This window comes from Plectropomus leopardus, chromosome 22 (assembly GCF_008729295.1).
Source record: "Plectropomus leopardus isolate mb chromosome 22, YSFRI_Pleo_2.0, whole genome shotgun sequence".
Taxonomy (NCBI): domain Eukaryota; kingdom Metazoa; phylum Chordata; class Actinopteri; order Perciformes; family Serranidae; genus Plectropomus; species Plectropomus leopardus.
The window spans coordinates 3,517,633-3,529,747 of NC_056484.1; the positions used below are offsets into that span (position 1 = coordinate 3,517,633).

A 12,115-nucleotide genomic window follows, 5' to 3' on the forward strand; every position below is an offset into this window, starting at 1 on the left:
CTGGTCACTCTGTGTGTGTGCGCGCGCGTGCGCGGCTGCACGTGCGAAAGGTTACGGCGGGGTGAAGATAACATCACACACACCGAAGTCTCAGCGTGGCGCGTGTGTGAGTGAGTGTGTGTCTGCATGTGTGTGTGGTCCGTTGCGTTTGTACCTAGTGGGCGTGTGCCCGACCCCCCCTCCCTGCAGACCGGTGCATGTGCGTGCAGCGCGCGAGGTGACTGCAAGAAAACGGAAGCTCAGTTTGCAGCTTTTTTTTTTTTTTAAATCTGATTTTTCTTTCCATGGGTCTTGCGGGTCCTCGCGGCTGCGGTCACGAGAGGGTAATTTCTCACTGAGTGTGCGTGCTTTCTCACGCGCGTGCCCCCTCCTCTTCCTCCTCCTCCTCCTCCTCCTCCTCCTCCTGCTCCTCAGCGTGGAGGTGCGGGGCCACTACTGGCTGTGTTGTTGCGGCACTGGATGGATCCAACTAGCATGTTCGCGCGTGAAGCCTCGGGCGGTGCACACGGAGGGAAATAAATCGGGATTTTTGCAGTTTTTTTTCTTTCCCTTCTCACCTGCTGATCGGTCACCTCCTCTGTGACGACATGTCAAACTCAAACAAAAGCAAGAAGGACAAAGAAATCCTCGCGGAGTACGAGAGCCAAGTGAAAGGTAGGCTCAATTTTAATGATGTTTCAGCATTAACACCTCCTGCAGCCGATCAGGCACACCCACCATTTCTCACCTGTGCACGCTCACACGCGCGCTCATGCAGACATGCACGCACACCTGTCTGCCAGCATGTTCAGCCCTCGTGCACATGCTCTGGATTCATTCAGGGTGTGTATGGGAGCTGACACCTCACCGTGAGACGTCAGGATTTCTGGGTTCATCCTGAGTGCTGCATGGCGCCTGAGGGGGGAGGAGGATGTGTGTGCATCTGTGTGTGTGTGTGTGTGTGTGTGTGTGTGTGTGTGTGTGTGTGTGTGTGTGTGTGTGTGTGTGTATGTTCTGCAGAGCCCCTTGATCTTCCACCCAGTGTGTGCAGGCGTTTATACTCAGACCTGAGGCGAGTGTCCGTCTGGGAGTCTTTCCATTGGTATTCCTCTGAGGCTGTGACTGCAGCAGTGTGTGTGTGTGTGTGTGTGTGTGTGTGTGGTCCCCATAGATCACCTGATGGCATGATGCTAAAGCGTGAACACATTTTAAGGTGATGATGATGATGACATCCTGGAATAGTGGTTGCCATGACCGTGGGACAGCTCCCCCCTCCTCTTCCTCCTCCTCCTCCCGCTGGCGCCATGGTTACCACCATCCCTGCGTTGGTAGGGGCGGCGACGGACAAGTCAAATGACCTTTTCGTACAACTCTAACAGGCTGCCTCATTTTCTGAGCCAGAGGTGTGGTGAAGCCGCCTCCTTGTGCACCTGCTGGATGGGCCCAGTTCAAAATGTCCGACCTTTATCAGTGCGACGTCTCATTCGGGCAGGTTCCATCAGAAGCACAGCCTCAGATTTTCCCCCCATCTTTCATTCCTACACAGCTCTTCCCTCGCCACATGGCGCTTCACACCTCCATGTTCACTTGTCACCTACGCCCACACCATCTCCATCTCCATCACTCTCAGCTCTGAAAAACCAACTCGCTTTCCTCCACCTGAATCCCCGTCTGAGGAGGAGGAAATGTGTTTACTCCACGGCGGATTACCTTTTTCTCTTGAGTTCAAATTGTCAAAATTCAAGCTGCTTCATTCAGAAATAATGTCCTTCCTCTCATGCACAATTACTCTCCATCCTCCTCCTCCTCCTCCTCCTCCTCCTCCTCCTTCCTTCTCCTTCCTCTTCTCATTCGTCCTCACCCTGCTGTGCTCTTTCTGTCACCACAACACACAATGAATCGACACACTTGGAGTGATTAAATTTAATGGAGAGTAGTGGCGAGTGTTATGGCCCCCGCGTGAGAAGTCTTGTTTGTACACACTTGTACCTGTTTGTGTGTGCGTGTCTGGCCCTTTGCTCTGGCGTCCTGCCAGCGCACACTCGGGGATGCCCCTGCATTGAAGTGACCGCTCGGATAAAGCCCCCCTCGCTCCTCTCTGCCTCCTGCCGAGAGCCCGGCGTATAGATCCGCGTTGTAACTATGTGCTTTCCAAGTCTGCCTCCTTGCTCTGGCTCCTGATTGGTCCGTGCAGGAGGTGGTGTGTAATGTATACACAGGAGGAGGTGGGGTCCGCTCGCTGAGGTGAGGTGAGCCTCGCGGAAAGGTAGCGGATTATGCACAGTGCTGACGGTACATATTTGTGTGCTCGATAACGCTCAACTGAGCACGCTCCTGATATTTGGAGCGTCACCTCACCAATGTGTGTGTGTGTTTGACACCTCCTCCCCTGTCTGAAGGAGATGAGGAGCGTCTTAATGAGAAAATGCAAATGGAAAAGGAGAAAAGAAAAGAGCTCTGCAGGGGGGAGAGGAGAGACAGACGCGAGGCAGAGATGGAGTGTTTCCTGCTGCATGCAGCGGCTGCAGCTCCTGTTTTTGCCTGCGTGTGCACGCAGGTGATTAGTGACCTCACATCTGCATACCTGCAGACAGAGGAGGTGGAGGAGCAGAGAAGGAGGTGGAGGGGATGAAGGAGGAGGACATAATGAAGTGACTCTTCATCAAGTTAAATATTCTGGAGGGTCGAATCAAAGGCCCCGACATCATTGTGTGTGTGTGTGTGTGTGTGTGTTTCTTGATGATCCAGCAGTACTCTGCCCCCATGTCCTTGGACCTGGTCGTCATGGTAACGGTCACCTGGGGAAGACGGTGTGAGCTTCCTGTTCCTGTGACATCATGCACACATATAAACACTTTCTGTTATTATAAAAGTGAACGTGGACGAGTTTGGATGAACAAGATCATTCAAACAAGAATGAATGAATGATGATTAATGAATGAGTCACAACATCGAAAGGGGCCGAGGATGGAAGGAAGTTAGTTGTCTGAGGAAAGATGACGTAGCGCACCTTCTTTTTTTTTTTAATTTTCAATTAAACTGACAATCACTTGATAACGTGATCTATGAAATGTCATAAAACAGTGAAAATATAGGGCTGTAATCACTTAAGAGAACTTGGTCGACTTAAATTGTACCTACTTTTCAGTCGATTGGTCGATGGGGAAAAAAATCTGCAAAAAATTAACCAAAATGCCACAATGCACTGCATGCACTTCACCTAGAAATGTTGTGTTTCCCCGAAAGCATCTTACTTTAAAGTCACAGGGCTTGACATTAAACTCTGTTCAGATGGGTGAAATGTCTCTAGTGAAAAATAAACATAATCTCCAATGTAATATTATCCGAAAATTAACTGCGCACTGTAATGCTTTTCCAAATGATCTGTTTGCACGACTTCGTCTTACCAATTAGTGTTGGAGAAGGACTGATGAGAAAAATCTGACTTTTACAGCTGTGCCAACAGGTCAAATCTGGAAAAAACAAGCTACCTTTGAGTCCCAAAACTAGTGACACTTAAAGTCTTTTGTATGTCAAGTTTTCAGTGGTGTTTCTGAACACCACCAAGAATGGTTGACCTAACAGAACAAGGTAGAAAATAGCAGCTACAGTTAACCAGCCAGCACATAGCCTGATGCCAGTGCTGCATCCATCCATGTAAAGTTACTTTAGAGTTGAAATAGCAATAATTGAAAGACAGTGATTCTCAAGCAAACATACTCACCCGGGCAGAAACAAGACGGCAGTCATTCAGTGCTTCTTTCAATACGATGTGGTTGACCCGGCCACAAAATAATTATAAGCCTCAAGACTCCAGTACGCCTTCGTTTGGCTAGCCGCGTAGTAGGAGGTTTGCAGGAATAAGTCATTTGTGACATCAGTTGCCTTCATGCCAGGCAAATGGGTCAACCTGTGGGAAACATCTCTTTTCAGTGAAGAGTAGGGATCATGTCCAATGTGTTTAGAAAGTATCTGATGATATCTGTTGGTGCAGGTCCATCTAAGGCTTTAGCATATTCACTTTCCTCCATTTCTAACAATTCCCAACTGATCTTCACTTACTGTCCACCATCTGACTCTTGCTCGTCATCAGAATCACGTGATTGCAAACAAGCTGTAGACGTTAAATACCTCAAACACGGCATGACAGAGAGACTTACTAACCCAGTAGCTAACATTAGCCATCCTGCTGCTCCAACTAGGGCTCTGGTGTGATTGTATCCCTGCCAGTAGTTTAGTAATCCAGCCTTGAACTGCAGTTTCTTTTTGGATACCTAGTAAAATAAATCCGTAATGATAAATCGGACATTGAATGTCTTTTGTGATTATTCATCTTCTCCGATTCCGACCTGTGTACATGAAAACTTAAGGGTTTTTAGTGAGAAACTCCTAATCACATCTTCAAAGTTTATTTAATTTTAGACCAATTTGGTAACTACAGTAATGCTGTGTTTCATTCAATAAATCCACCCCTCTGCTTTTCGCCTTCAACCTTCAAATTCACACATAAACTTGTGTTCTTGCACCATTTTCTGCAGAAGCTGATTAATTAATGAATATTGAAGCCGACGTCTTTGTTGAATCATCTGGTACTGACAGTCCACAGCTGCGTTTGATAGCCCTTGCTCAACACAGAGTCTTAAAACAGTTTTTGACCTTTTGAAGTTATTTTGGCCATTGACCAACTGGAGGTGACTTCATGAATGATCATTTTCTGAGATTATTTTTAGATGTACAAACAACATGCAGCAGAAATCATTTTACTGCTGAAGCTCACACTCTACAGGTGCTGATCACATCCAGGTTTTTGGCATCGTATTCTACTTTAAATCTTTGGTGTCTTTAGCTTAACAAATTACAGCATTTTAGGATCCGTTCCAGCCTCTATAAACAGAGCTGTGCTCACATAATCTCACTAATGTGGCGTGAAGAAGTGATTGAAATGAATCTCGTTTAACTTTGTTTAGGAGTCCACAGTGAATACATAGCTAATCCAGATTCCATGTGATGAAAAGCCACAAAATGACCTTCTATTTATATGAAAATGTTGCAGACTATTACTATGAACAAAGAAAATAACCCTGAAATTAATGATTTATTGACCTCTCGGTGGTGCCTGACCTACTGAAACCACAAATCGAGCTCTGTAGAGCTTTCAGAGTGAATCAGTCTGGAGATTTCACAAGACAAATTCTCCTTGTTCGGTAAATTGTCTACATTGTGCCGTGCCGACTGTAGTTGCTCTGATCAAAGAGGCTGCGTCTTGTCTTTGGGGGTGTTACGAGGACACTTGAGGAGGTTTTCTAAGAAGAAGCGTTTCAGACATCAAAAGGCAAAAGTGCGGCGGATTTCCTCCTTTCACTTTCAATTGACTGCGATCCAAGCAGAGGAGTTTCATTGATACAATCTCGGCTCCTCGCTGGATCTGCTTCAGTCCTTCTCCTCCTTTTCTGCCACAGCAAACCTGAGTCTTTTTTTTCTTCACACACTCGTGTGCTGCAACAACAATTATTTTCATTATCAGCTGATCAGTAGACAGTTGATCTGATTCTTTCCTTGATTAACTGATATATTGGGGTTTTTTTTATAAATTGGCAGAAAATAGTGAAAAATGCAGATTATGATTACCAACAGCCAACGTGACATCAAATTACAAATTACTTTTGTTCAACTAACAGTCCAAAACCAGTTCCTCAGTTCCTCGACCACAGCGCTGCTTTAAGGTAAATGTGCCCATGTTTAGCAGGTTTGCCATATTTACCACCTAAGGCTACGCGACACTAATGCGTTTTCTTTTTGGATACCTGAACAGTACATTCCAACAGCGCTCTGAATTTACGAACAGTACTGTTTGTGCCAGAGTGTGCTCCAGCACTCAGAGGGTTTGCAAACACCCTCTGAACTTCAGAAGATTCACAGAATAATGCATTTCACTCAGTCACTGAATAGGAAGTTTATTAAAAGCTTTGTTATCGATATAACTTTAGCATACAGTTAGCATAACGTAGCACATGCGACACAAGCTGAGATGCACCCATTTGTTATTACAACTATAAATACAATGATACGTGGTGGCACTTTAGGGTTAGCAAATGCAAGTGTCATATTCTTAATTTGTTCTTTGTAACGTTGGTAAAACCCAGCTAACATACACAAACGCTGCTTGCTGCACATATAATGTTACTTTAGTTGAAGATTCGCCACGTCTGATAATGTTACATCTGTGGTATTGAAAGGAGCATTGAGGGATTTCATTTTGGCATGTTAAATTAGTATCAGTTGACACCTGACTTTGAATTTTTGATTTGCTTTACCCAAGTTACGTGATATTGATCAGGAATAACGTCCAAATCAACCCAGCTTCAGGAAACTGCGAAAAAACTAAAATGACAATATTTTAAATTTGGATTGAGGCTAATGTCTGATCATTTTTATGCTTATTATTATGCTTTTAAGACCTTAAATTACAGATCAGTAAAGTTTTTGGTGATTTAGATTCCCAGAGGCTTTAAAATATGGTTATGACATGGATTGATTTCATTGCTGGAGTAAAAATAATCAGTTAAGATAATCACTGGCAAATGTATTTTTGCATCAGTGTGGTGAGGAAAAATAACTGACAATTCACGCAATGTAACAGCAGTCACACACTGTTTCCGCAGTCTTTTATGTTAGTTGATGTTGTTTTCTCACTCGTTGGTCCAAGCAAAGAAATCTCTCATCTTTTTTTTAGTATTTTTGATGACTAAGCAACCACCTGCAGAGTAGAAGTATCTGCTTCCTGTTTACACTGATATGTGCATGCCCAGTATAGGTAAATGGCCATGTGCTTCCAAGCATGGTAGTATGGATGGTCATTATTTCTGAAACGGTGCTGAAATGCTCATTTGTACAGAGATTGTTTTCGTTTTCAATCAAAAACGGTTTAGTGTGGATGTGGCCTTAGATTAGCATGTAAGCATGCATCCGTGTTAATAAGCAGTAACCACAGAGTAAAGTTGAGGCTGAATGTCGTTAGTTTTGCATGTGTTGTGTTTGACAAATTCAAAACTTAACCTGCGCGAGTGTGTGTAGAAACCTTCATGTCATTCCTTTCGATAGTAGCTGAAATATTTCTGCCTCCGATAGATATTTATGTAAAGAGTATCACATCTTTTGTCAGCAGTGAAGTTAACGTTGACACTGTTTGATGTGGCGTCTGAAATCCCTACAGAAAGTATGAATGGGATTTGAAGAAAGGCAAAAATAGTCTTTTACACAGAGCTCCACTGCTGTTTGTTTTACTCCCAAGATGAAGTATGTCACAAATATATCAGCTCTGAGAATATTTGGTCTTTATTTACATTTTGGCTTTTTTGAGAAAGAGGAACAGTCATTAGCACTCTGGGAATAACATTAAATATGCAGCAGTATTCCCCAGCAAACTGTCAGATAATGAAGTTATACCAATGAAAAAGTGTTTATGAAGAGGTCTGCTTTCCAAGTTTAATAATGTTTGCAAAATTCAATATCTGAGTCCAATCATAACTTAGCAACCCTAACAAGGCAGAGCAAAAGTCCAACACATAACCCATCGAAAAACAGTGATTTCTGTTTTGCAACACTTCTGTTTTTTTTCTTATGGAATAAACAAGGTAGAAAGCAAGTTGAGCCAGCCTCAAGTGGCCGTTTGTGAAACTGCAGTATTTGACACTTTAGCCTTGTGTTCAGTTTTCAGCCTTGGAAGCTGCTGCTTGAATTATTCTTATAAAGCATAAAGCATCAGAGGGGTTGCCATGGTTACTGCAGCCCAACAGGGGCTCAACACCAATTTAGACGAGTGATTAAACCTCTGACTGCTGGGACGCCTCAAACCATATTTGGGATGTCCCGTTTGACCGACCAGCCAATCGGAAAGGAGTATTTTCCCCGCTCAGGGTGTTATTACAGCGTTCAGGGACGCAGAGCAGACATTCATTTATATGAAAGTGTTGCACGCTCACAGTGTCTGAGAGGAACATGAAAAGGCAGCCATTTTAAATTAGTAAGGAATCAATACATGCACACACACACACACACACACACACACACACACCACACATACAGTATCGGAGAGAGTATATAGACTTGTGAGGACCAAAGGCCACAGCAGTTTCCCTATAGAGATCTATGAAGCATGTCCTGTGTGTGTGTGTGTGCATGTGTGCGCGTGTGTGTGTGTATGTGTGTGTGTGTGTGCGCGCGCGCGCGCGCGTGTGTGTGTGTGTGTGGATGCGGCAGATCCGAGCTCTCGTCTTCACCTTCCTCATCACATGGTTCACACGCAGTGTGTGGTTGCCAAGACAACAGGTAGTGGAGTGGATAGGGTCCCCTCAGGGATTCGTGTGTGTCTGTCTGTCTGTGTTTGTGAATGTGTGTTTGTCTACCAGAGTGTGTGTGTGTGTGTGTGTGTGTGTCTATGTGTGTGTGGTTATTGTGTATTCTGTAGCCGCTCTCTCTCCTGCTGCAGCTCTGAAACAGCTCGGCCAGTGAAGCGTGCAGGCAGGCATTACCATGCTGACTGTAGGACTGACTGATGGTGTGTGTGTGTGTGTGTGCGTGCGTGTGTGTGTGTGTGTGTATGTGTGTATGTGTGTGCATGTGCACTTGTGTAGAGAGTGTTTATGTGTGAGGGTTTTCTAATGCGGTCAGAGGATGCCGTCCAAGGTGACTCCTCTGAGAAACATGGACCGTCTTCATCAGTAATTATAAGGGATTAAAGACAGAATGAAGGGAGGAGGAAGAAGAAGAAGAGGGGTGGTGCTCAACAATTACCTGATTTAATTGATTGGCTGATTGACAGGAAATTAAACATTAATTAAACATAATTTATCAAGCAAACACACTGAATATTCAGTGTTCTCAGCCTCTCGAATGCGTGAAGAATCTTTTATTTCATTGTGAACTACAGCGATTATCGATTATTTGTAAAAAAAAAAAAAAAAAAAAAGATAAAGATAAAAAGCTCATAATAACCATGTAAATGCTTAATCTTTTGGTTTCTCTGGTTGGAATAAATATGCTCTTTTTGTAGATGATTTCCCCATATGGGGATGATATTTGGTGCCGTAGTGCACCACATGACATGCCTGAACAGCTGTTTCTCCGAGCCTCCCTCTACTGACTTTGAAAGAGAATGGCCCATAAATTAAAACACATTTTACGCTCTGCTAGTGCTCTGTTTTGATGTGAGTGCTGATTAATAAATGTATTGTCTGATTTTGAATCAGTAGCCTGATGTAACGTTGCTGTTTGTCGAGTCATTGGACATAAAAATTGTCAATAAATGTTGGCTGATCCCATTATTTTATTTTAAAGCCAATATCTGCCGAAACTGATGATGTGCCAATATCTTGGGTCATGATGGACATATTTTAGGACTCATAAATGTGATGACTTTTAGTAACGTTAGAGACATGACTCTGTGGATAGTAATGTCTTTCTCTCTGTTGATCCACCACTTTGAGCCACACTCGGTACATTTATGTGATTTTAGAAAAAAATATCATGTTAGTCTGGGTTTCCCTGCTTAGGCTGCTGCCCCCGCGACCCGACCCCGAATAAGCGGAAGAAAATGGATGGATGGATGGATATCATGTTAGTCCAACTAAAACTCTGACTGAACTGGCCTAGGTGTTCTGCACATGCTCTATATATAATAATGTTAATAATAATAATAATAATAATAATATGATTCTCCCCTCTTGCTTGTATACTGGGGCATTTTGAAAAAAGCATATATCTGAAGCTTTTTCAGTTTTAATTTTACTGTTTCTTATGTCACACATGATGAGATCATATCATAAAAGGTGACTCTGCAGTTTTTTAGTATGATGCGCTTAAAGAATAAAACATGAGACGCCACTTGAGTTAAAAAGAAAGTTGGACAGGAGGCAGTAGCAGGAGGATTAATGAGCTTCTGTTTTCTGAAGTCTCCTGCATGAAAGAGTTAAACTGACCCGTCTGATGTGTGTAGAGCTGTGTGTGGTTATTGTGTCGCAGTCTGGAGTCATTAACGTGATGTAATGACAGTAAACACAATGCACCGTAAGTGCGTGTCCTGCTGTTTTCAGACGTCTGCAGAGAGTTAATGAACTGAAGAAGAAACTCTTCATACCTCATAAATTAACTGCTTGAAGAATCACATCTGTTTATTCATAGATGTTCTTGCTTTGACCACATTAAATATTATTTTCTTAATGCTGATTTAAACACATTACTGGTTAAACAATGATAAATTCTAATGTTTGTTTTTTTTTTAAATTTAAGCATCTTTCTGTTATTGCTGCACATTTGTTTTCAGGATTTAGTTTTCTCAGAGTGGCAGCAGAAACAGACGTAGTTCTTAAACATCTATACTCAGCACAAACTCATTTTCCACCAAAATACCAACAACTTTCCCTGCACTGCCTCATTTGAATGAACCTCCCACCTTTGCACCATGTGCTCTGTGCTGGACACCAAAACACCAAAAAGATAGGCAGTGAGAATTTCAAGGTTGGGAAAACACCAAACAGTTAGAGCGCTGCTTGCGCTGATTGTTGCGCCGCCATGAAAACAGAGTGCAGAGTCACGTTTTTCACTGCGTGACAACAACAAAATGAATGAACGAAACAAAAACACTGAATGAATGAAAGATTAATATCCCAATATATTGCTGCCACACGTTTTAAAAAATGTCCAAAGTGTCTAATTTACAATGTCATCTGTGTGTGTGTGTGTGTGTGTGTGTGTAGATGTGCGCGCCCAATTGGTGGAGCAGCAGCGCTGTCTGGAGCAGCAAACAGAAATGCGAGTCCAGCTGCTTCAGGACCTGCAGGACTTCTTCAGGAAGAAGTCCGAGATCGAAACGGAATATTCCAGAAACCTGGAGAAGCTTGCCGAGAGGTTTATGGCCAAAACACGCAGCACGAAAGACCATCAGCAATACAAGTAGGTCTGAGTGTGTGTGTGTTTGCACTTGTACTCGCTACAGTCGTAACCAAAATAAGACATTTTGAAAAGTGAGGTTGTCTATGCAATGATTTGAAAGTCCACAAAAGCACGCACATCAAGACGACAAAATATTCGGTGCTGGACAAGAGAGAAGAAACGTCTGTTAAAGAGGATTTAGCGTGAAACATCACCTGGGTGTTAATTGCATTAAACATTTATAGGAGCATAATCTAATGTGCAGAATTTGTTTCGTCTCTCTTGTTCTATAATTTGAGCAATCTGAATTAGACTTTGAATAGAAAATGTTACATGTAGGGGGAATTATTTTTAACAGGATAACTAGCTTCCACTCTCCAAGACAAAGATTAAGGATATACATTTAGATTCGTACATGTTTTTGGCCACCTGGTGAATTTAAGTCTATTATTCATCCCTCTTTTAGCTCTTGTCGAGGTTTGGAAAAATAACCAAGCTCCTGAGAAAACTGTCTGGCTGTAAATTCTCCTCTGTGTTCTGCAGCTTGTTAACTTTCTTTGAAGTGTAATTGGCAGAAACTGGTTTGTTTTTTCTTTATTTGAAAGATCTCTCTGTCTCTTCCAGAAAGGATCAGAACCTGCTTTCTCCAGTTAACTGCTGGTACCTGCTGCTAAACCAGGTCAGTTGTTTGTGTGTTGGCTGGGTTTTCGGGGGACCTGCAATCCTTGAAGTTTTGTGAATTCGAGGGGAACAAAATTAAGGCCTTCAAAGACTTTGGAAATTGAAAAACATAGACATGGGTCACTGAAAGTGCTTGAATTTGTATATTTTGTTATGTCTTTTTAACTGCATGCGTCTCCTGCTCGCATCTTTGTTTCACTCGTCACCTGCCTTTAAAATATGTGTGCGTAAATAAGCGATTGAAGTGAAATGATTTGGGTTAAACAGCAGCGAGGAAGCTAACATTAAAGGTCCACTGTGTAAGATTTAGGGGGATTTAGTGGCATCTAGCAGTGATGACTGCAGATTGCAACCAGCTCAAACTTCTCCTGCTTAGAATTGCTTCATTATTATCCACAGAGGTCTCTTCCTCTCTAAAGCAAACGGACCAGGTGATTTAAACTAGTAACAGCGCTCAAAATGCTAATGTCACTATCTGTGTCTAGCAGGATAAAATGAAGTGCTGATATTTTATATCCAAATGGTC

At 42.9% G+C, this 12,115-nt stretch overlaps 1 protein-coding gene across 1 annotated transcript in view; it reads left to right on the top strand.

Moving 5' to 3' along the window:
- The first annotated feature begins 461 nt into the window (after positions 1 to 461).
- LOC121961273 (SLIT-ROBO Rho GTPase-activating protein 1-like) overlaps positions 462 to 12,115 on the top strand; it is a 34,185-nt gene continuing 22,531 nt past the window's right edge. The window contains exons 1-3 of the mRNA XM_042511188.1: positions 462 to 654; positions 10,734 to 10,929; positions 11,533 to 11,587. Coding sequence (XP_042367122.1) covers positions 588 to 654; positions 10,734 to 10,929; positions 11,533 to 11,587 — 318 coding nt within the window. The 5' untranslated portion in view covers positions 462 to 587. The remainder of the gene's footprint in view (positions 655 to 10,733; positions 10,930 to 11,532; positions 11,588 to 12,115) is intronic.